The 23992-nt window shown below is 45.9% G+C and overlaps 1 protein-coding gene across 3 annotated transcripts in view; it reads left to right on the forward strand.

Moving 5' to 3' along the window:
• The window catches only part of loxl2b (lysyl oxidase-like 2b), a 46677-nt gene extending 40019 nt beyond the window's left edge, over positions 1-6658 (forward strand). For all 3 annotated transcript variants that reach the window (XM_083912271.1, XM_083912273.1, XM_083912272.1), the window contains exons 12-14: positions 103-239; positions 346-457; positions 2453-6658. In XM_083912271.1, the coding sequence (XP_083768397.1) occupies positions 103-239; positions 346-457; positions 2453-2523 (320 nt within the window). In that variant the 3' untranslated portion in view covers positions 2524-6658. The remainder of the gene's footprint in view (positions 1-102; positions 240-345; positions 458-2452) is intronic.
• Positions 6659-23992: the final 17334 nt, after the last annotated feature.

The raw sequence follows: 23992 nt of genomic DNA on the forward strand, positions 1-23992 counted from the left end.
TTGCACTGCCCCCAAGTGGCCAAAAAATCAATCCATGCAGCTTCAACATTTTATAAAGGATTCCCTGAAGTTTTATTTGGCAACATGTTTTTTATTTTGCAGGAATTGAAAAGAGATATGAATGCGCTAACTTCGGAGAGCAGGGTATCACCGTGGGCTGCTGGGATACCTATAGGCACGACATCGACTGCCAGTGGATCGACATCACTGATATCAAACCTGGAGATTACATCTTCCAGGTAACGTTTCCCATGTTACATTGTTCTTTTTTCTTTTAATAATAAACTATACACACGCTGCAGCCTCATAGCGGTCCCTCATTCGTTCACGTTTTCCCCCCCACAGATAGTCATCAATCCAAACTACGAGGTGCCCGAGTCAGATTACACCAATAACATCATGAAATGCAGATGTCGATATGATGGCCACCGCGTGTGGATGTACAGCTGCCATAATGGTAAGACCTCGCAGTCACTGTATACGGAGGAATATCTGTTTCACCTGTTTTAATGTTGACGGTCTCTAAGACTTTAAGACTAAGACTTTAAGCTTACAGCGTGATCACACTGTCCTTTTGGCCGCGGCCAAAACCGTTTTTTCAGCCAAAGTCTAGTACCTTTAAGTAGTGTGAGCGCACCCGCTCCGCGCTCAACTGGGGCCAGCTGGCCCTCCACGGCCCGCTTGAAATAGGTGGGCTTTAGCGGAGCCGTTTGCACATGTACGAGCACGAGCGTGCGCACGTGTACGAGCACGAGCACGAGCCCTACGGCAGTAGCGTTATGTCCGCCTGTTCGGACATGTAAATAGAAGGAGGGACCATGCGCGGACATTTAACAACAACAACAATGGTGGTGAAAGGTTCACGTTGTGTTTACTGCAGATTTGGTCGATGAAAAGATTCAAAAACAGTCGACAAGACGCACAAAAACTCTGAGGTCTACGGAAAGATTTGGAAACAAAGCCACACACACGCGATCAATGCGTGTGACGTGTTACGGCTTGAAGGCGTATGGACAGCAAGAAGCATTGGCCGTGGCCCTGGTAGTGTGAGTACAAACGGGGCTGGGGCGCGGGGGGGAGAAGGAGGGGGGACAAGTACCCTAAAGTCCGGGTCGTGGTCCGGGAGGACAGTGTGATCACGCCCTTAGTTACATTTGAAGTGACTTAAGACTGGATGTGTAATATCTCAACGCTGATTTTCCTAAATGTAGTTTAACTGCATTATATCACTGTAGCATAGCATAGCATAGCATAGCATAGCATAGCATAGCATTGCATTATTATATAGATTTAAGAACACACAATATGCCATGGCTTCCACTGAGATCCAATTTTTGATAACTATTTCATCAAGTTATTTGAAATTATATAGTTTGACCAAAGATTATCGAACTCAAGGTCCACGCAAACGCTCTTTCTGAAGCGTTCGGGCCCATCTCATGGTCTTCGGCACATGGGAGTTTGCTCAGTGTGTCCTGGGAGTTACCATTGACGTAGAAAACCACAGAAAACTGCCAGAGGCCGATCTAAAATGACAAAGACACTAAAGTTAGGGTAGTGACAAACCAAAATCACAAAACTACAGTGGGCTGTAATCGCCCTCCTTTTGAGGACAAAGGAGTAAAAACTATCACAAGTTATATGAACACACAACACAGTCAGCTGAGCGATGACACACAACACAACACAGGATGGGATGAGAGAGGGGGCACCCGGGATCTCCTGTCCGTCTTTTATCCTGGAGGTATTCTTTGGCCGCACTTGGTTGCTAAAAGTTAAACTATCCTCAACTTTTACTCTGGCGGCTCACAGAACTCGGAGCGACCGCACTTCACGTAGTGTGTTTTTTGGCGTTTTGAGATAGAAAAATTGGCTTTAAGTGAGTCACAGACGTGCTGACGTCACAGAGGGTTCTTAAAAAACGTCCCCATTGACTTTTAGTTTCACATGTGACATGAATTCTAGTCTCCTGAGTGAAAGTCCTGTGATAGTTTGATCCCTCCACCACTCCAACTTTCCTCCCTACGCAGACTTTAGGCCTCTTATAACTCTGTCACCCTTCATTCATTGTAAGCCCCAATGGTTGTGTTTTGGGTGTGGACAGTCACTGACAGTTTGGTCATATGGGAGGGAGATTGTGAACCCCTGTCCTCATATGACCGCTCTGTAGACGATGAAATGAAGTTGAAAGCGTGTACGTAGACCTTGAGTAAGGTACAAAGTACTTTTAACCATGTTAAGAATAAAGCTCTAGCCTTGTACATACTGTATTACAATATGTATGGTCACAATCATGAGAGAACTGTACTTATTATGATACTTGAAGTGTAGTCTGGGCCCTTAACAAGGCAGAGATCCTCTACATGTCTAACTGGAGGTGATTGAAGCTGTTGGTAAAGGATGTGAAACAAGGACAAAGTGTGAAGGTGCTAACTCTGTCTGTCCCTGCCAGGTGGCTCGTTAAGCACCGAGACAGAACAGACGTTCCCCGGCCTCCTCAACAACCAGGTGACCCACAGGTAAAGGCAAAGCAGAGGAGAGTAGTCGACCGGCCGACACCCCCACCCTGCAGGGACACCGCCTGAAGCCCACCGACAACTACGCCTATCCATCTGTGGTGGATCCCCCCCCTGCCAGCCCTGCCCTGGTCAAATCATTTTTTTTTATGTTTGCCACCCGTGAGGCAGCAGCTTTACTTCGACCCCACACCCTCCTTCCACCTCCACGCCGAGAGAGTATTCAAGTCCCCCTCCTGTCCAAACAGAGGCAGCTACGGCCGTACCAACACTTCCAACCTCGCTGGTTAAGATCAAGAGAGCTCTTCTTGTGCCCTGTGACTTTTTTTTTTTTTGAACGAGTGATGAAATGAACCTGCCGTGAAGCAGGCGTGTATTTTACACGAGGTGCTGCAGCATTGGGGAATGTCATCAAGAACGTGTCGTCTTTGAAGTGCAGCACTTTAACAGAAACCCCCGATGCAACACTTTTGTACAAAGCTCGCCCCGGAGACGTCGCGTATGTCTGCGCCACTTTTTCCAGAGTTTCATAAAGTGCCTTCTAAACACTGAGTTTATGTAACACGGGGCACAGTGAGCATCTTCTTTGCATGTCAATTATTTAAGCTGAAGTTTCACGTTTTCATCGAGGAGTTTATACGCGAATCGAGCCGCGGCACGCGCGAGTCCTCAGACAGCAAACCGCCCATTCATTACGAATCACACGCGCTAATTACCTGATTCAGCCGTAACCATCGAACCCTCCCGGGCTGAAACATTACACGCTGAAGAACCTCAAAGGGCCTCAAAGCCTTCTTTTAGATTACTGGAGCATTCAGTGCGCTCTCTGAAATTGCTGTGGATCTACACGGACACGACTGCGTAGAGTCTGAATCAGGTCACATTTCAAAGAGGAGTTACATTCAAATCCTTTGTGCGCCCGACCTATAATTTTCATTTTAGCACGCATTTTAACTTTACTGTTTTTGAATTATTGTGCCAAAAATTGGGTTACGTCTACTCTTTGGTAGGTTCGGGCCTTTTCAACGTGACTGGGAGCAAATTCGACTCCCAGACTCTTTCCTTTTTACGATACGTAGCAATAATTTTGCTTTTGAAGCTGATACGGGACCTCGCGTTTCTTCTTTCTCTGTGTTCAATGCCTTTACACCTGCCATCTTTAAAGAGCAATTCAGCACAATCTAGGAATCTTGTTGTTGCGCTCTCATCGGTTAAACACTGTGAGAAAAATGACAGATTTGTTCTATAACAACTAAAATGTAATGGCGGGCCCTACAGCCTTCAGATCCGCTCTGTTAACTCATCATTTATTGTCTGTGCCATTGGTTCTTTGTTTATGTATATGGAGAATTTCTCCGCATACAGCCAGTGAAATCATTTTAACCTTGATAAAGGCCTGGTCACACCGGCATTTCAAACGGCTACATTTGCTGCAACTTTATAATTTTGATTCAGTTTAGATTCATTGCTTTCTTGGGCAAATCTTTCCCGTGAATTTGTGCAGTTGAGGTAAAGCAAGCTTTATCGATAGTGCTGACCATTGATGAAGCTGGAGAATCCAAAATGGAGGAAGCTGGTACAAAAAAAAGCATTATAGTCTGTATGTTTAGGTCATATCTCCATGACAACACTGAGGGGGGTGCATTTTTTTTAGTACTAGGCTAGTTTTTATTTTATTGGAGGTTAAAGTTTATGAATAATTAGGGGCGTGGCCTCTTGAGTGACAGCTAGCCGCTGGTCCTCACTTCTCCTCGGAGGTATACGTCAGCCAGATGGACGTATGCCCCTCCCCTCAACGTCACATACATGCCCTTTTTTGGTGAGAGGAAATGAGGTGGAGGCAAAGTCTGACAAGATGGCGACTCCCATAGGCGAGGACGATTGGATCAAGTTGAGAGAACGGACCTTGACGGGTATGCTATGTCCATTTTTATACAGTCTATGTGACTGACTGGTACTAGCCAGGGTGGCTAGCGCTTTATCCGTTAGCTCACCATGCAGCTGCAGCAGTTCACCAACTTGCCCTGAGACTAGTCACTACGTCCCAAATCTTCTAGAACCAACTATTTTGCAAATACACTTCACTGTGCCACTTCCTGGTGTGGCCAGGCCTCAACATCAACCTGCATTAAGGATTTGTGAGCATGAGCTACTCCGTCTTAAGCTAGAAGCCAGAGAAGTAAGTCCCCAAACCTGTGATGTCATCTAACTATAAGTCAGGGAGTCAGTGTGGCCGCCTGTATCTCAACAACTCTTCATCCCATTGACTTCACACTCGGCGGATGTATTGCTGGGGACTTAATGATGTGTAGTGTGGAGTTTGGTGCTGTATGGTCACATGGTGGCGCTGTAACAATCAAACTTTACATTGTGGCCTGTAACTTTTAACTGGGAGTCAGTGTCCAGATGAATCTATCCATACAAACCGTTGTGGATTGTGTCCAAATGTGTTTATTTGCTACTCCTCCTACAAATGATGAGCAGTCATCTCTCAATTTGGTTCAGAATATCTTAAGTTTTCAGATTTTTAAGTATCTTATACAGTTTTCTTATAGCTGCCCTTAAAATTTGTTCAAATGCTGTTGCAGGACTTCCTGCACCCACATCGGCGTCTGAGTGGACATGACAAGTTTAGTGCCATTTGGCCAGCAGTTGGTGCTGTAGCAGCATCTAACAATAAAGGAAGGAAGCTCTGTCTGTCCTTATATGATGCATGCACGATCGGCCCGTCTCAAACAGGCACACACAGCCCCTGCATCCGTCGAGTAAAGTCTGGAGATGCACCATACACATAAATGGGAGACTGAGTAAGTTTATGTATTCTGTTGTAGCTTTGTCAGTTCTGAAACAATACCGAGAAGTCAGAAACACTCCCCCACCCCCCATGGGTGCTCCTAATGGCACCTATAACATCTTTACCAATTCATTTTCTATGGAGAACTTCAGACTTTATACATTTTTAGCTGAAGCACTCTAGTTTTTGGATTTGGGAGAGAATTGTTCATGTTTACTAGTATTTTTGGGATCTTAGACCATAACAATAACATCTCTCATCTCATCTCATCTTCAGCCTCTTATCCGGGGTCGGGTCGCGGGGGCAGCAGCTTTAGCAGGGGACCCCAAACCTCCCTTTCCCGGGCCACATTAACCAGCTCTAACTGGGGGATCCTGAGGCGTTCCCAGGCCAGTGTGGAGATCTAATCTCTCCACCTGGTCCTGGGTCTTCCCCGAGGCCTCCTCCCAGCTGGACGTGCCTGGAACACCTCCCTAGGGAGGCGCCCAGGGTTCATCCTTACCAGATGATCCTGAACCACCTCAACTGGTTTCTCACCCTATAACATCTCTGAATTTTGAAAATTGGTGTAGTTCCCCTTTAACGCTGCTCTGTTACAGACTGACCAACAGCCAGAGAGACACAATATAAAAGAAGACAAACTTTGAACAATTTTACATTTGCTTTCGTCGTCTTATTCTAATGTCTTTTTCATATCTAGCAAGAATATCTCTGGACCAAGAACAGAGCTTAGCTTAGCGTAGCTTAGCTTAGCTTAGCTTAACATGCTACACTGTGGTAGTTTGCAGGGTAGATGAGCTGTCAATCAGACAAGGAAACACCCACTTACAGGCTTGAAGGCTAAAGAGCTTTTTTCTTTCTTTGAATAATGAATATTTCAACGCTACGAACACTTGGACCTGCGTGTTCCTTCGCGTGTAACACGGCCGGTGCTCGGTTGGCTCTACAGAAGAGTCAGAGGGACGTTCAACAGCTACATGCTTTTACATAAAGTAAGGTTTCATCCATTTCCTGTCACTGCTTCACAGAAGATGTTGCCTTTACAAGGAAACAGAAGAGCACAGATACTCCCTGTTTAGACAATCAGAGTTGCCTAAGCTAGGTTTTTTATTTTAAAACATTTTTATTCCTCGTTTTAAAACTTAATGTTACGTACAATAATGCGTATGTGAATCCTGTTTTATTGTACTTTTATAATGGTGCTATCAACCTAGTCCTCTGTTTTTAGAGGGTACAGTACATGTTGAACAGCTACATTATGTATACGGACAGTATACTTGAACTGAGCGTACGAAACGATTTGCTTTGTGTGTGAAACTATAATAAAGGTCTGAGTTATGGAGCAACCAAATCATTTCTGCCTCCGTGTTCTTTCTATTCATGTTTTCTTCGTCATTGTCGTTATTTTTTGTGTGAAAGCGGGCGATTCATAACTGTCCGATGTGACATGACACATAACGTAACTTGGGGCCTTGTAAAATGGGAGGAATTGCGTGATCTCAAGTGATTTAAAGTGATATAAAGTGATAAAAAAGTGATCTCAAGTGATTTAAAGTGATTTAAAGTGATTTAAAGTGATAAAAAAGTGATCTCAAGTGATTTAAAGTGATATAAAGTGATATAAAGTGATAAAAAAGTGATTTAAAGTGATATAAAGTGATTTAAAGTGATAAAAAAGTGATCTCAAGTGATTTAAAGTGATATAAAGTGATATAAAGTGATATAAAGTGATTTAAAGTGATATAAAGTGATTTAAAGTGATTTAAAGTGATATAAAGTGATATAAAGTGATATAAAGTGATATAAAGTGATTTAAAGTGATTTAAAGTGATTTAAAGTGATATAAAGTGATATAAAGTGATTTAAAGTGATAAAGTGATATAAAGTGATTAAAGTGATATAAAGTGATTTAAAGTGATATAAAGTGATATAAAGTGATTTAAAGTGATTTAAAGTGATTTAAAGTGATATAAAGTGATATAAAGTGATATAAAGTGATATAAAGTGATATAAAGTGATATAAAGTGATATAAAGTGATTTAAAGTGATTTAAAGTGATATAAAGTGATTTAAAGTGATATAAAGTGATTTAAAGTGATATAAAGTGATTTAAAGTGATTTAAAGTGATATAAAGTGATTTAAAGTGATATAAAGTGATTTAAAGTGATATAAAGTGATATAAAGTGATTTAAAGTGATATAAAGTGATTTAAAGTGATATAAAGTGATTTAAAGTGATTTAAAGTGATATAAAGTGATTTAAAGTGATTTAGTGATATAAAGTGATATAAAGTGATATAAAGTGATTTAAAGTGATATAAAGTGATTTAAAGTGATTTAAAGTGATATAAAGTGATATAAAGTGATTTAAAGTGATATAAAGTGATTTAAAGTGATTTAGTGATATAAAGTGATATAAAGTGATATAAAGTGATATAAAGTGATATAAAGTGATATAAAGTGATATAAAGTGATTTAAAGTGATATAAAGTGATATAAAGTGATATAAAGTGATTTAAAGTGATATAAAGTGATTTAAAGTGATTTAAAGTGATATAAAGTGATTTAAAGTGATTTAAAGTGATATAAAGTGATTTAAAGTGATATAAAGTGATTTAAAGTGATATAAAGTGATTTAAAGTGATTTAAAGTGATTTAAAGTGATATAAAGTGATAAAGTGATTTAAAGTGATATAAAGTGATATAAAGTGATATAAAGTGATTTAGTGATATAAAGTGATTTAAAGTGATATAAAGTGATATAAAGTGATATAAAGTGATTTAAAGTGATATAAAGTGATATAAAGTGATATAAAGTGATATAAAGTGATTTAGTGATATAAAGTGATATAAAGTGATATAAAGTGATATAAAGTGATAAAGTGATTTAAAGTGATATAAAGTGATATAAAGTGATTTAAAGTGATATAAAGTGATATAAAGTGATATAAAGTGATTTAAAGTGATATAAAGTGATATAAAGTGATATAAAGTGATATAAAGTGATTTAAAGTGATTTAAAGTGATATAAAGTGATATAAAGTGATATAAAGTGATATAAAGTGATATAAAGTGATTTAAAGTGATATAAAGTGATATAAAGTGATTTAAAGTGATTTAAAGTGATTTAAAGTGATATAAAGTGATATAAAGTGATATAAAGTGATTTAAAGTGATATAAAGTGATATAAAGTGATATAAAGTGATTTAAAGTGATTTAAAGTGATATAAAGTGATATAAAGTGATATAAAGTGATATAAAGTGATTTAAAGTGATATAAAGTGATATAAAGTGATATAAAGTGATATAAAGTGATTTAAAGTGATATAAAGTGATATAAAGTGATATAAAGTGATATAAAGTGATATAAAGTGATATAAAGTGATATAAAGTGATTTAAAGTGATATAAAGTGATATAAAGTGATTTAAAGTGATATAAAGTGATTTAAAGTGATATAAAGTGATATAAAGTGATATAAAGTGATAATTTAAAGTGATTTAAATTGATTTAAAGTGATATAAAGTGATATAAAGTGATAATTTAAAGTGATTTAAAGTGATTTAAAGTGATATAAGGTGATTTAAAGTGATATAAAGTGATTTATAGTGATTTAAAGTGATAATTTAAAGTGATTTAAAGTGATTTAAAGTGATATAAAGTGATATAAAGTGATATAAAGTGATATAAAGTGATTTAAAGTGATTTAAAGTGATATAAAGTGATATAAAGTGATATATAGTGATATAAAGTGATTTAAAGTGATATAAAGTGATATAAAGTGATTTAAAGTGATTTAAAGTGATATAAAGTGATTTAAAGTGATATAAAGTGATTTAAAGTGATAATTTAAAGTGATTTAAAGTGATTTAAAGTGATGATTTAAAGTGATTTAAAGTGATATAAAGTGATATAAAGTGATTTAAAGTGATATAAAGTGATGATTTAAAGTGATTTAAGGTGATATAAAGTGATTTAAAGTGATATAAAGTGATATAAAGTGATTTAAAGTGATATAAAGTGATTTAAAGTGATTTAAGGTGATATAAAGTGATTTAAAGTGATATAAAGTGATATAAAGTGATTTAAAGTGATATAAAGTGATTTAAAGTGATATAAAGTGATTTAAAGTGATATAAAGTGATAATTTAAAGTGATTTAAAGTGATATAAAGTGATATAAAGTGATAATTTAAAGTGATTTAAAGTGATTTAAAGTGATATAAAGTGATAATTTAAAGTGATTTAAAGTGATTTAAAGTGATATAAGGTGATTTAAAGTGATAATTTAAAGTGATTTAAAGTGATTTAAAGTGTCTCCATTGTTCGTTACCTCACCTGTAGGAGATGAATTATAGAGTTTGACGCCACTGGAAGAAGAGACTTCCTCTTCCTGCGGCGTTCAGTGTGACACCGTGGGAGAACGAGTCTGTGGCTGCAGGTGCTTCTGATGGAGCTCAGCATAAACAACATGTCTTACCTGGTTTCCATGGTTACTCTATATTCACATCAATAGATGCGTGATCCTTTGTCACAGACAGTGAATAAGATGCACCTGGATGCAAGAAATGCCGTATGTAAAGTAAATGTAACAACACATGGACAATATTTATATTTTTAATAACCTTTCTTTATACAGGTAAAATCTCACTGAGACCCTTCAGCCTCTGCTGGAGCTGGTTCCAGGTCTCAGGTGCAGCTTCAGCCTCTGCTGGAGCTGGTTCCAGGTCTCAGGTGCAGCTTCAGCCTCTGCTGGAGCTGGTTCCAGGTCTCAGGTGCAGCTTCAGCCTCTGCTGGAGCTGGTTCCAGGTCTCAGGTGCAGCTTCAGCCTCTGCTGGAGCTGGTTCCAGGTCGCAGGTGCAGCTTCAGCCTCTGCTGGAGCTGGTTCCAGGTCTCAGGTGCAGCTTCAGTCTCTGCTGGAGCTGGTTCCAGGTCTCAGGCGCAGCTTCAGCCTCTGCTGGAGCTGGTTCCAGGTCTCAGGTGCAGCTTCAGCCTCTGCTGGAGCTGGTTCCAGGTCTCAGGTGCAGCTTCAGCCTCTGCTGGAGCTGGTTCCAGGTCTCAGGTGCAGCTTCAGCCTCTGCTGGAGCTGGTTCCAGGTCTCAGGTGCAGCTTCAGTCTCTGCTGGAGCTGGTTCCAGGTCTCAGGTGCAGCTTCAGCCTCTGCTGGAGCTGGTTCCAGGTCTCAGGTGCAGCTTCAGCCTCTGCTGGAGCTGGTTCCAGGTCTCAGGTGCAGCTTCAGTCTCTGCTGGAGCTGGTTCCAGGTCTCAGGTGCAGCTTCAGCCTCTGCTGGAGCTGGTTCCAGGTCTCAGGTGCAGCTTCAGCCTCTGCTGGAGCTGGTTCCAGGTCTCAGGTGCAGCTTCAGTCTCTGCTGGAGCTGGTTCCAGGTCTCAGGTGCAGCTTCAGTCTCTGCTGGAGCTGGTTCCAGGTCTCAGGTGCAGCTTCAGCCTCTGCAGGAGCTGGTTCCAGGTCTCAGGTGCAGCTTCAGTCTCTGCTGGAGCTGGTTCCAGGTCACAGGTGCAGCTTCAGCCTCTGCTGGAGCTGGTTCCAGGTCTCAGGTGCAGCTTCAGCCTCTGCTGGAGCTGGTTCCAGGTCTCAGGTGCAGCTTCAGCCTCTGCTGGAGCTGGTTCCAGGTCTCAGGTGCAGCTTCAGCCTCTGCTGGAGCTGGTTCCAGGTCCCAGGTGCAGCTTCAGTCTCTGCTGGAGCTGGTTCCAGGTCTCAGGTGCAGCTTCAGACTCTGCTGGAGCTGGTTCCAGGTCTCAGGTGCAGCTTCAGTCTCTGCTGGAGCTGGTTCCAGGTCTCAGGTGCAGCTTCAGCCTCTGCTGGAGCTGGTTCCAGGTCTCAGGTGCAGCTTCAGCCTCTGCTGGAGCTGGTTCCAGGTCTCAGGTGCAGCTTCAGCCTCAGCTGGAGCTGGTTCCAGGTCTCAGGTGCAGCTTCAGCCTCTGCTGGAGCTGGTTCCAGGTCTCAGGTGCAGCTTCAGTCTCTGCTGGAGCTGGTTCCAGGTCGCAGGAGCAGCTTCAGCCTCTGCTGGAGCTGGTTCCAGGTCTCAGGTGCAGCTTCAGACTCTGCTGGAGCTGGTTCCAGGTCTCAGGTGCAGCTTCAGCCTCTGCTGGAGCTGGTTCCAGGTCTCAGGTGCAGCTTCAGCCTCTGCTGGAGCTGGTTCCAGGTCTCAGGTGCAGCTTCAGCCTCTGCGGGAGCTGGTTCCAGGTCTCAGGAGCAACTTCAGCCTCTGCTGGAGCTGGTTCCAGGTCTCAGGAGCAACTTCAGCCTCTGCTGGAGCTAGTTCCAGGTCTCAGGTGCAGCTTCAGCCTCTGCTGGAGCTGGGTCCAGGTCTCAGGTGCAGCTTCAGCCTCTGCTGGAGCTGGTTCCAGGTCTCAGGTGCAGCTTCAGCCCCTGCTGGAGCTGGTTCATGGTCACAGGCGCAGCTTCAGCCTCTGCTGGAGCTGGTTCCAGGTCTCAGGTGCAGCTTCAGCCTCTGCTGGAGCTGGTTCCAGGTCTCAGGTGCAGCTTCAGTCTCTGCTGGAGCTGGTTCCAGGTCTCAGGTGCAGCTTCAGCCTCTTGAGCTGGTTCCAGGTCTCAGGTGCAGCTTCAGCCTCTGCTGGAGCTGGTTCCAGGTCTCAGGAGCAACTTCAGCCTCTGCTGGAGCTGGTTCCAGGTCTCAGGTGCAGCTTCAGCCTCTGCTGGAGCTGGTTCCAGGTCTCAGGTGCAGCTTCAGCCCCTGCTGGAGCTGGTTCCAGGTCACAGGCGCAGCTTCAGTCTCTGCTGGAGCTGGTTCCAGGTCTCAGGTGCAGCTTCAGCCTCTGCTGGAGCTGGTTCCAGGTCTCAGGTGCAGCTTCAGCCTCTGCTGGAGCTGGTTCCAGGTCTCAGGTGCAGCTTCAGCCTCTGCTGGAGCTGGTTCCAGGTCTCAGGTGCAGCTTCAGTCTCTGCTGGAGCTGGTTCCAGGTCTCAGGTGCAGCTTCAGCCTCTGCTGGAGCTGGTTCCAGGTCTCAGGTGCAGCTTCAGCCTCTGCTGGAGCTGGTTCCAGGTCTCAGGTGCAGCTTCAGCCTCTGCTGGAGCTGGTTCCAGGTCTCAGGTGCAGCTTCAGCCTCTGCTGGAGCACGATCAGATCTTTAGGTGTCTTTTATATTGTATTTTTAAATTACTGCTTAGATGTGTCTGTGTGCAATGCTGCTGTTACACTGCAATGTCCCAGCTTCAATACACATCAATAAAGTATTTCTATTCTATTTCTATTTCTCTTCTGTGATTTTCTGTGGCACTGGTTTCGCGGGTACAAGCGTCTGAAATGTGTTTCCTCAGGAGGGGGGCTGGAGTCTCCCTTAGAGAGAGGGGGAGAAGTTCAGCATCCGTGAGGAACTCGGAGTAGAGCCGCTGCTTCAGGATCATCTGGTAAGGATGAACCCTGGGCGCCTCCCTAGGGAGGTGTTCCAGGCACGTCCAGCTGGGAGGAGGCCTCGGGGAAGACCCAGGACCAGGTGGAGAGATTAGATCTCCACACTGGCCTGGGAACGCCTCAGGATCCCCCAGTTAGAGCTGGTTAATGTGGCCCGGGAAAGGGAAGTTTGGGGTCCCCTGCTAAAGCTGCTGCCCCCGCGACCCGACCCCAGATAAGAGGCTGAAGATGAGATGAGATGAGACACTTCATCAGAAGCCTAAAATGATGCAGCACTGACCACTTGTGGCTCCAAACAGACATTGCACTTCTTTTCTCTGTAGAGTAAAGTGACAGTCCACAGTTCATCCATTCTCATCTTATCTTAATTACTTCCATATAGGGTACTGGAGCCTATCCCAGCATGCATTGGGAGAGTCGTGGCATCCAGCCGAGCCTGTCACAGAGAGATGTACGCTCACAATGTGACCTAGAGAAAGTCTAGAGTTTCTAACCCTGCGTGTTTCCGCACAGTGTGGGAGGACAGACGAGATGGAGAGAGAGGCGATTCAGCTGCGAGCCAAAACAATAGGAGTGGTGCGTCCTCATACCGAGCAATCTTCTGTTTCCCCATCTGCCACAGACAGATCTCCTTTCAAAGCCCACTGGCAGAGGGGAGGGCTGTTTACAGTAAAGTCCAATTAAACTTTTCTTTTTATGCCAGAGTACATCCAATAAACCATAAAGCCCACGAATTACAGTTGTCATAAGCACAGTCATTTAGAGCTGAGGCCGTAAGCTGACCCAAATCTTTATGTAGTCTTTAAATTACATCTGCTTTTTCCGTGGAAGAACACTGTGGCTGCGGACGCTGGAGTGAAGCCAGAGAGTTTCTGTTTAGGCAATCTGTTGTGCTGTAGTGTGAAAATGGGGCTCAATCACACAGTAGGATCCGCGGGGGGACGAGCCCCCAAACCCGCTGCTTCCCACAGAGATGTGAAGCCCACCAGGCCCAGACAAATGTGCGGTGTCTCTTCTGGAAGTGCGGCATTTAAACGCTCTTGTGATTCATAGCAGGTTCGTCGTGGCCCTACAGAGAGTGTGTGTGTGTGTGTGTGTTAAACTGCCACAGATGCAAACAGTATCAGGCCGTTCTGTATACGTCGATTGTTCAAGCTGTTATTTTTAATTGTTTAATAGTCTATAACAGGGGTGTCAAAGTGATCCGGTAAAGGGCCATGTGGCTGCAGGTTTCCATTCCAACCAAGCAAGACTACGTGGTCTCATGGGAGGGCGTATAAATAGCACGCCACTTTTAATGACTTTTCGCGTGCATGTCTACGCATATTAAGCTTTTTGCGTGTCATTTAACGCCCGTCATTTCTGCCATCCTTAACATGAAATATTGATTTAACAAAAACGCTCTGACAGAAAGCTCCACCACTTCGTATTTCTCCGCAAGGTGGAATTATACGCGAGATGGCTTGAGAGAAATAGCGTGTCATTCACACGCCTTTTGGTGAGACCAGGCTGAGCAAGACCACACCTGACTGGACTTACTCCATCACCTGAACTGTCTTCACACAGCTGATTTGTTGGACCAGGTGTGTTTTTGCTTGGTTGGACTGAAAACCTGCAGCCACAGCGACTCTTTACTGGATCAGTTTGACACCCTTGGTCTATAAAATGTCAGAAAATGGTGAAAAATGTTGATTATTGTTTCTCAAATCCTGAGATGACGTGACCAAATGTCGCTTTGTCCGCACCTTCAAAAGTATTCAGTTTACTGTCGTAGAGAAGGAAAGAAACCAGAAAATAAAATGAAAGAAGCAGAGACATTTGACTTTTACTGAAACTGATTAATTGATCATCAAAATAGTTGGAGATTAGTGACAACTACTCAATTAAACTTGAAAATAATGCCAAGCGGCGACCTCTAGTGGTTATAGTAAGTATGGTGAGCAAAGGAAGTGGTCATGCAACTTAGGACACACTCCCACTGTGCCTCCGTCCCGTGCCCCGTGCTTTAGGGTCCTTGTCCCCCCCTCCAGGCCCGTTTGTACTCACACTACCTGGGCCTCGGAGAATGCTTCTTGCTGCCTATACGTCATCACGCCGTAACACGTCACACGCATTGATGACGTCATGGCGATGCGTGGCTTTGTTTCCAGATCTTTCCGTAGACCTCGGAGTTTTTGTGCGTCTTGTCGACTGTTTTTGAATCTTTTCATCGACCAAATCTGCAGTAAACACTCCACCTCCGCATCACACCAACGTGAACCTTTCGCCGCCATTGTTTTAAATGTCCGCGCATGGTCCCTCCTTTTTTTTTCTATGTCCCAACAGGCGCACAGGAAATGACCTCAGAACCGCCGTAGGCCTCGTGCTCGTACACGTGCGCACGCTCGCGCTCGTACATGCAACGTGCAAACGTGCTTTACAAAAGCCCACCTCACAAACAGTCCATGGCCGGTAAGCGTGCCGCAGCTAGGCGCGGTACGGTTGCACTCACACTGGTCAAACGAACTAGACTTTACCCGTGGAACCTATTTGGGCACGGTACGGATGGACAGTGTGAGTGCGCCCTTAGTGTATTTCTTGGTGAAACATGCTTCACACACACAAATAGTAGTAACGCCAATAGTCAAAGTGAGGATGGGCGATAGGCTGACGTCTATTTCTTTTTAATGGCGTGCAATCTACCCGTCCTTTTTCTATGTCCTACATTTATCCTGCTTTATATGAAATTACACCTGAGGACCCTTGACTATTTGTCCATCAGGGTGCGGGCCTGTTGCTGTGCAGTGGAGCAGTGGAGCAGATTAGAAAGTGAGGATCTCGTGTAATGAACTCATATCCAAAGAATTACTCTTCAGCCCGTGAGTTTGATCCTTCCAACCGCAGATGTCTGGCTGATCGACGAGCTTTGAGAGATGTCAGATCTTGTTCTACGAGGCCACTGAGAGATGTGATCAAGTTTTATGTATGTGTGGTTGGCAGAGAGCAGAGGGCAGGGGGGTCCCTCTGTGGACCATTTATATGAGTTTGGAGAGAAAGTTGGTGCGCTTCCATATTCTTAAAGTACAGTTGCTCTCTGGTCTCAGATAAGTAACACCACCGTCAGCCTTTCTGCGGAGGGAGGTAAAGAGCTGGAAACCACAATTTACTGCAGAGAATTACATCGGAAATATTTTGAAATCCACTATCCTTGTAATATGAATCGTTTCCAGAGCGATTTATCAAATTCTTGCACTTTTCCCCCGGTGACATTCCTGAAAAACACTGATGAGGGCAAAATAAATGGAGTCATTATCATGATGTTGTGAAACTTCAGCTGTCCATTGTCAGCAGATCGGATTTCTGCAGACAAACCCCGAACACACTGTGCCACAGACCAGGTTCAGGTTGCAAAGAGGGGTTTTATGGGTTAGTCAAATAAAACACAAAGGCAGTAATGAGGTGACACATACACACAAACCAACAAAGTCATGAAACAGGAAGCGGTGACACTGAGATCAACTGTTGGGATGCTGCCAGTTACATTTAAGCAATAGCTCAAGACAGGCCGTGGCATAATGGGATTATATCACAGTTTAGGGTTCTTGTTCAGCCCTGAAATATATAAATGTTATAATATAACAGAGACGGTTTCTACTCCCCGTTTAGGGGGTTTACCTTTGTCTCCCAGGTCCCTTTTTTCCCCAAAAAGGGTCCTATGTTCCCCGGTCGCATAAACCTCTACCTTCAAAGATTGAATTCAGCATTTTGTTTGGGCTAGGGTAGGGTGAGGGGTAGGGTTAGGGTCTACATAAGCAACATAGGACCTGGGGAACATAGGGACCTGGGGAACATAGAACCTGGGGAACATAGGACCTGGGGAACATAGAACCTGGGGAACAAAGGACCTGGGGAACATAGAACCTGGGCAATAATGGACCTGGGGAACAAAGGACCTGGGGAACATAGGACATGGGGAACATAGAACCTGGGGAACATAGAACCTGGGGAACAAAGGACCTGGGCAATAATGGACCTGGGGAACAAAGGACCTGGGGAACATAGGACCTGGGGAACATAGAACCTGGGGAACAAAGGACCTGGGGAACATAGAACCTGGGGAATATAGGACCTGGGGAACATAGAATCTGGGGATCGTAGGACACGGGGAACATAGAATCTGGGGATCGTAGGACCTGGGGAACAAAGGACCTGGGGAACATAGAACCTGGGGAATATAGGACCTGGGGAACAAAGGACCTGGGGAACATAGAACCTGGGGAACATAGAACCTGGGGAATATAGGACCTGGGGAACATAGAATCTGGGGATCGTAGGACACGGGGAACATAGGACCTGGGGAACAAAGGACCTAGGGAACAAAGGACCTGGGGAACATAGAACCTGGGGAACATAGAACCTGGGGAATATAGGACCTGGGGAACATAGAATCTGGGGATCGTAGGACACGGGGAACATAGAATCTGGGGATCGTAGGACACGGGGAACATAGAACCTGGGGAACATAGAATCTGGGGAATATAGGACATGGGGAACAAAGGACCTGGGGAATATAGGACAAAGGGAACATAGAATCTGGGGAACAAAGGACCTGGGGAACATAGGACCTGGGGAACAAAGGACCTGGGGAACATAGTACCTGGGGAACATAGAACCTGGGGAATATAGGACCTGGGGAACATAGAATCTGGGGATCGTAGGACACGGGAACATAGAACCTGGGGAATATAGGACCTGGGGAACAAAGGACCTGGGGAACAAAGGACCTGGGGAACATAGAACCTGGGGAATATAGGACCTGGGGAACATAGAATCTGGGGATCGTAGGACACGGGGAACATAGAATCTGGGGAACAAAGGACCTGGGGAACAAAGGACCTGGGGAACATAGAACCAGGGGAACATAGAACCTGGGGAATATAGGACCTGGGGAACATAGAATCTGGGGATCGTAGGACACGGGGAACGTAGAATCTGGGGATCATAGGACACGGGGAACATAGAACCTGGGGAACATAGAATCTGGGGATCGTAGGACATGGGGAACATAGAACCTGGGGAACATAGGACCTGGGGAACAAAGGACCTGGGGAATATAGGACAAGGGGGAACATAGAACCTGGGGAACAAAGGACCTGGGGAACATAGGACCTGGGGGACAAAGGACCTGGGGAAGATAGGACCTGGGGAACAAAGGACCTGGGGAACATAGGACCTGGGGAACATAGGACCTGGGGAACAAAGGACCTGGGGAACATATAACCTGGGGAACATAGGACCTGAGGAACATGGGACCTGGGGAACAAAGGACCTGGGGAACATAGGACCTGGGGAACAAAGGACCTGGAGAACATAGGATCTGGGGAACATAGGACCTGGGGAACATAGGACCTGGGGAACATAGGACCTGGGGAACATAGGATCTGGGGAACATAGGACCTGGGGAACATAGAACCTGGGGAACATAGAACCTGGGGAACATAGGACCTGGGGAACAAAGGACCTGGGGAACAAAGGACCTGGAGAACATAGAACCTGGGGAACAAAGGACCTGGAGAACATAGAACCTGGGGAACAAAGGACCTGGGGAACATATAACCTGGGGAACATAGAACCTGGGCAATAATGGACCTGGGGAACAAAGGACCTGGGGAACATAGGACCTGGGTAACATAGGACATGGGGAACATAGAACCTGGGGAACATAGAATCTGGGGAACATAGAACCCGGGGAATATAGGACCTGGGGAACAAAGGACCTGGGGAACATAGAACCTGGGGAACATAGAACCTGGGGAATATAGGACCTGGGGAACATAGAATCTGGGGATCGTAGGACACGGGGAACATAGAATCTGGGGAAGAAAGGACCTGGGAAACAAAGGACCTGGGGAACATAGAACCTGGGGAATATAGGACCTGGGGAACAAAGGACCTGGGGAACATAGGACCTGGGGGACAAAGGACCTGGGGAACATAGGACCTGGGGGACAAAGGACCTGGGGAACATAGGACCTGGGGAACAAAGGACCTGGGGAACATAGGACCTGGGGAACATAGGACCTGGGGAACATAGGACCTGGGGAACAAAGGACCTGGGGAACATATAACCTGGGGAACATAGGACCTGGGGAACATGGGACCTGGGGAACAAAGGACCTGGGGAACATAGGACCTGGGGAACAAAGGACCTGGAGAACATAGGATCTGGGGAACAAAGGACCTGGGGAACATAGGACCTGGGGAACATAGGACCTGGGGAACAAAGGACCTGGGGAACAAAGGACCTGGGGAACATAGGACCTGGGGAACATAGGACCTGGGGAACATCGGACCTGGGGAACATAGGACCTGGGCAACATAGGACCTGGGGAACATAGAACCTGGGGAACAAAGGACCTGGGGAACATAGAACCTGGGGAATATAGGACCTGGGGAACATAGAATCTGGGGATCGTAGGACAAGGGGAACATAGAATCTGGGGATCGTAGGACCTGGGGAACAAAGGACCTGGGGAACATAGAACCTGGGGAATATAGGACCTGGGGAACAAAGGACCTGGGGAACATATAACCTGGGGAACATAGAACCTGGGGAATATAGGACCTGGGGAACATAGAATCTGGGGATCGTAGGACACGGGGAACATAGAATCTGGGAAACAAAGGACCTGGGGAACAAAGGACCTGGGGAACATAGAACCTTGGGAACATAGAACCTGGGGAATATAGGACCTGGGGAACATAGAATCTGGGGAATATAGGACCTGGGGAACATAGAATCTGGGGATCGTAGGACACGGGGAACATAGAATCTGGGGATCGTAGGACACGGGGAACATAGAACCTGGGGAACATAGAATCTGGGGATCGTAGGACATGGGGAACATAGAACCTGGGGAATATAGGACAAAGGGAACATAGAACCTGGGGAACAAAGGACCTGGGGAACATAGAACCTGGGGGACAAAGGACCTGGGGAACATAGGACCTGGGGAACATAGGACCTGGGGAACATAGGACCTGGGGAACAAAGGACCTGGGGAATATAGGACAAAGGGAACATAGAACCTGGGGAACAAAGGACCTGGGGAACATAGGACCTGGGGAACATAGGACCTGGGGAACATAGGACCTGGGGAACATACGACCTGGGGAACATGGGACCTGGGGAACATAGGACCTGGGGAACAAAGGACCTGGAGAACATAGGATCTGGGGAACATAGGACCTGGGGAACATAGGACCTGGGGAACAAAGGACCTGGGGAACAAAGGACCTGGGGAACATAGGACCTGGGGAACATAGGACCTGGGGAACATAGGACCTGGGCAACATAGGACCTGGGGAACAAAGGACCTGGGGAACATAGGACCTGGGGAACAAAGGACCTGGGGAACAAAGGACCTGGGGAACATAGGACATGGGGAACATAGGACCTGGGGAACATAGGACCTGGGCAACATAGGACCACAGGAACAAAGGACCTGGGGAACATAGGACCTGGACAATATAGGACCTGGGGAACATAGAATCTGGGGATCGTAGGACACGGGGAACATAGAATCTGGGGAACCAAGGACCTGGGGAACAAAGGACCTGGGGAACATAGAACCTGGGGAACAAAGGACCTGGGGAACATAGGACCTGGGGGACAAAGGACCTGGGGAACATAGGACCTGGGGGACAAAGGACCTGGGGAACATAGGACCTGGGGGACAAAGGACCTGGGGAACATAGGACCTGGGGGACAAAGGACCTGGGGAACATAGGACCTGGGGAACAAAGGACCTGGGGAACATAGGACCTGGGGGACAAAGGACCTGGGGAACATAGGACCTGGGGAACAAAGGACCTGGGGAACATAGGACCTGGGGAACATAGGACCTGGGGAACAAAGGACCTGGGGAACATAGGACCTGGGGAACATAGGACCTGGGGAACATAGGACCTGGGCAACATAGGACCTGGGGAACAAAGGACCTGGGGAACATAGGACCTGGGGAACAAAGGACCTGGGGAACAAAGGACATGGGGAACATAGGACATGGGGAACATAGGACCTGGGGAACATAGGACCTGGGCAACATAGGACCTGGGGAACAAAGGACCTGGGGAACATAGGACCTGGGGAACAAAGGACCTGGGGAACATAGAATCTGGGGATCGTAGGACACGGGGAACATAGAATCTGGGGAACCAAGGACCTGGGGAACAAAGGACCTGGGGAACATAGAACCTGGGGAACAAAGGACCTGGGGAACATAGGACCTGGGGGACAAAGGACCTGGGGGACATAGGACCTGGGGGACAAAGGACCTGGGGAACATAGGACCTGGGGGACAAAGGACCTGGGGAACAAAGGACCTGGGGAACATAGGACCTGGGGGACAAAGGACCTGGGGAACATAGGACCTGGGGGACAAAGGACCTGGGGAACATAGGACCTGGGGGACAAAGGACCTGGGGAACATAGGACCTGGGGGACAAAGGACCTGGGGAACATAGGACCTGGGGAACAAAGGACCTGGGGAACATAGGACCTGGGGGACAAAGGACCTGGGGAACAAAGGACCTGGGGAACATAGGACCTGGGGAACATGGGACCTGGGGAACAAAGGACCTGGGGAACATAGGACCTGGGGAACAAAGGACCTGGAGAACATAGGATCTGGGGAACATAGGACCTGGAGAACAGTGGTTAAAGTCCCTAAACTGCAAAGAGATGAAAGCGGAATGAGTGAATTGTGTAAAGGAATTAGACATCGCTGTCATATATACGGGTATTATATTGCTGTTAAAGACCAATGTGACTGCTTGATTTGAGCCATCTGTTTTATAATTTAGTGATCAACATTCTTGACCTTTGATAAAGTCTCAACGTGACGACCTCTTGGTAGCTTTTTCCGTGGCTTAATGTTGGATAAATATCCTGTATCTTACTGTTACGGTTCTGTGGTTTTCATCTCCTTAGGATTAGATCTCTGGCATAACGGGTTAAAGTTCAAATGTACACCGTATCTCTGTTTAAAAACCACACTGAAGAATGTGGTACACGTTATGTAATTCGACTTTTCCATCTTGCTTTCCCCCTACACAAGTCAGAGGTGAAAAAAAGTATATAGAAGCCACTGAGGAGTGGTGGAAATCCTCTTGCTCACGCACTCTTCTGCAGGCTGCACGCTTGCAGATCCAACAGCTTTCAGATCTGAAGGACGTTTTGCCTGCTCAATAAATCTCTCTGCTCGTCCTCAGAGAACAGAACCTCATCTGTGGTCAGGGTTGACCTCTGCTGTATTAATATTGCACCATGTGAACGTGTTCCAGTATCCCTTAATATACTTATTTCAAAACTTTTGAACAACTTGACAGTTTGTAAAGGATCCTGGATCACCTGTTTTAAACAGTGGAATAATTCAACCTATTCTCATCAACAGGTTTATATGATATAATATGACACGTTATGTGCAAATGTTTGTGTGATGCTGTTCTACTTAAAGCAGGAATTGGCAGGAAAATAGACTGTGATGGTTACGTTTAGGGAGCGAATTGTGTAATTAAGGTCTAGGCACCAAAACTACGGTTACGTGAGTTAAGGCTGCAAAAGGTGATGGTTAGGGCGAGGCATCAAAGCGACTTGGTTAGGATTAGAAAAGATGTTGGGGTTTAGGTTAGTGCTTATGGGACACTAATGCCGGTGGTCCATGTTGAAGTCCTGTGTTTTGGGACCCATCCACCACCCCGACCTGTGGAGATCAGTCGTGTTATACCATGGCTCCTCATTTTAGGGTTTACAGAGAATGGTCCCAAAAAGAGAAAATACCCAGTGAGCGGCAGTTCTGTGGGCGCAAATGCCTCGTTGGTCCCAGAGGTCAGAGGAGAACAGCCAGACTGGTTGGAGCTTCTCCTCCTCCTCTTCTTCAGACTGGTTGGAGCTGATAGAAAGGCAACAGGAACTCAAATATCCACTGGTTCCAACAGAGGAATGCAGGAGAGCATCTGTGAACGCATAACACCACCTACTTTCTACAGAGAGGGAACAGCAGCAGAAGACACACTTTATTAAGCACCAGGTGTGCCCAATAAAGCGGCCGGTGAGTGTAATTGTTAGTACTGTATAGTGAAATTGACTTCTGCTTATGGAGCAATTAGGGGTCCAGTGTCTTGCTCAAAGATGGGAGCAGCTGGGAGGAGGCCCTCGGGGAAGACCCAGGACCAGGTGGAGAGATTAGATCTCCACACTGGCCCGGGAACGCCTCGGGATCCCCCAGTTAGAGCTGGTTAATGTGGCCCGGGAAAGGGAAGTTTGGGGTCCCTGCTAAAGCTGCTGCCCCCACGACCCGACCCTGGATAAGCGGATGAAGATGAGATGAGATGAGTGTCTTGCTCAAAGACACTTCAACATGTAGATGGGAAGCCGGGGATCGAACCTCCAGCCTTGTGGTTTAAAGCACAACAGTACAGATGAAGGAATACAGGAAAAAGGGGACAACAAGCAGCGAAGGACGTTGGGTTAGAATGCAATCAACGAAACCGCAGTAAGAATTCAGCCTCAGCACATGGGCTCCATTCTCTACAACATGGGTGTCAGAGTGATCCAGTAAAGGGCCGTGTGGCTGCAGGTTTTCATTCCAACCAAGCAAAAACACACCTGACTCTACTCATTCAACCACCTGAACTGTCTTCAGACAGTTGATTTGTTGGACCAGGTGTGTTTTTGATTGGTTGGAATAAAAACCAGCAGCCACACGGCCCTTTACTGGATCACTTTGACACCCATTCTCTACAATATGAACAAAAGTGCACCATATAAACCTAGTTTTTCCTTTGCGTTATTTTAAATCCACTACGTTTTCTACTAAACATGCTAGCTCATTAAGCATCCACTTACTGCATAAGTGCCTCACTTCAGAACTGTTTGAGTTTTGTTTCGTTTTCTTACATTTGGAGTACGTCGCTCCGCCTTCTCTAGACTTTTGGCCTTAGCTTATTTGGCGTGCACAGCTCTGCAGTCTCATGCTCGTTTATGGGGATCGGGGACTTTAGCCATGCTAATAAGGATCAACTAGCGTTCACTTTCAACTTACAGACAACGGGATTCATCATAGGAACAGAGGTCCGAGTCTGCGCTTTAAGAAGACCTCGATGAATCGGGCAGAGTATTCTAAGAGCGTGCTCACACTGTCCTTTTGGCCGCGGCCAAAACCGGTTTTTCAGCTAAAGCCTAGTACCTTTAAGCCATGTGAGTGCACCCGCTCCGCGCTCAACTGCGGCCAGCGGACCGTCCACGGCCCGCT

The sequence above is a fragment of the Echiichthys vipera genome (assembly GCF_963691815.1).
Source record: "Echiichthys vipera genome assembly, chromosome: 4".
Classification (NCBI taxonomy): Eukaryota; Metazoa; Chordata; class Actinopteri; order Perciformes; family Trachinidae; genus Echiichthys; species Echiichthys vipera.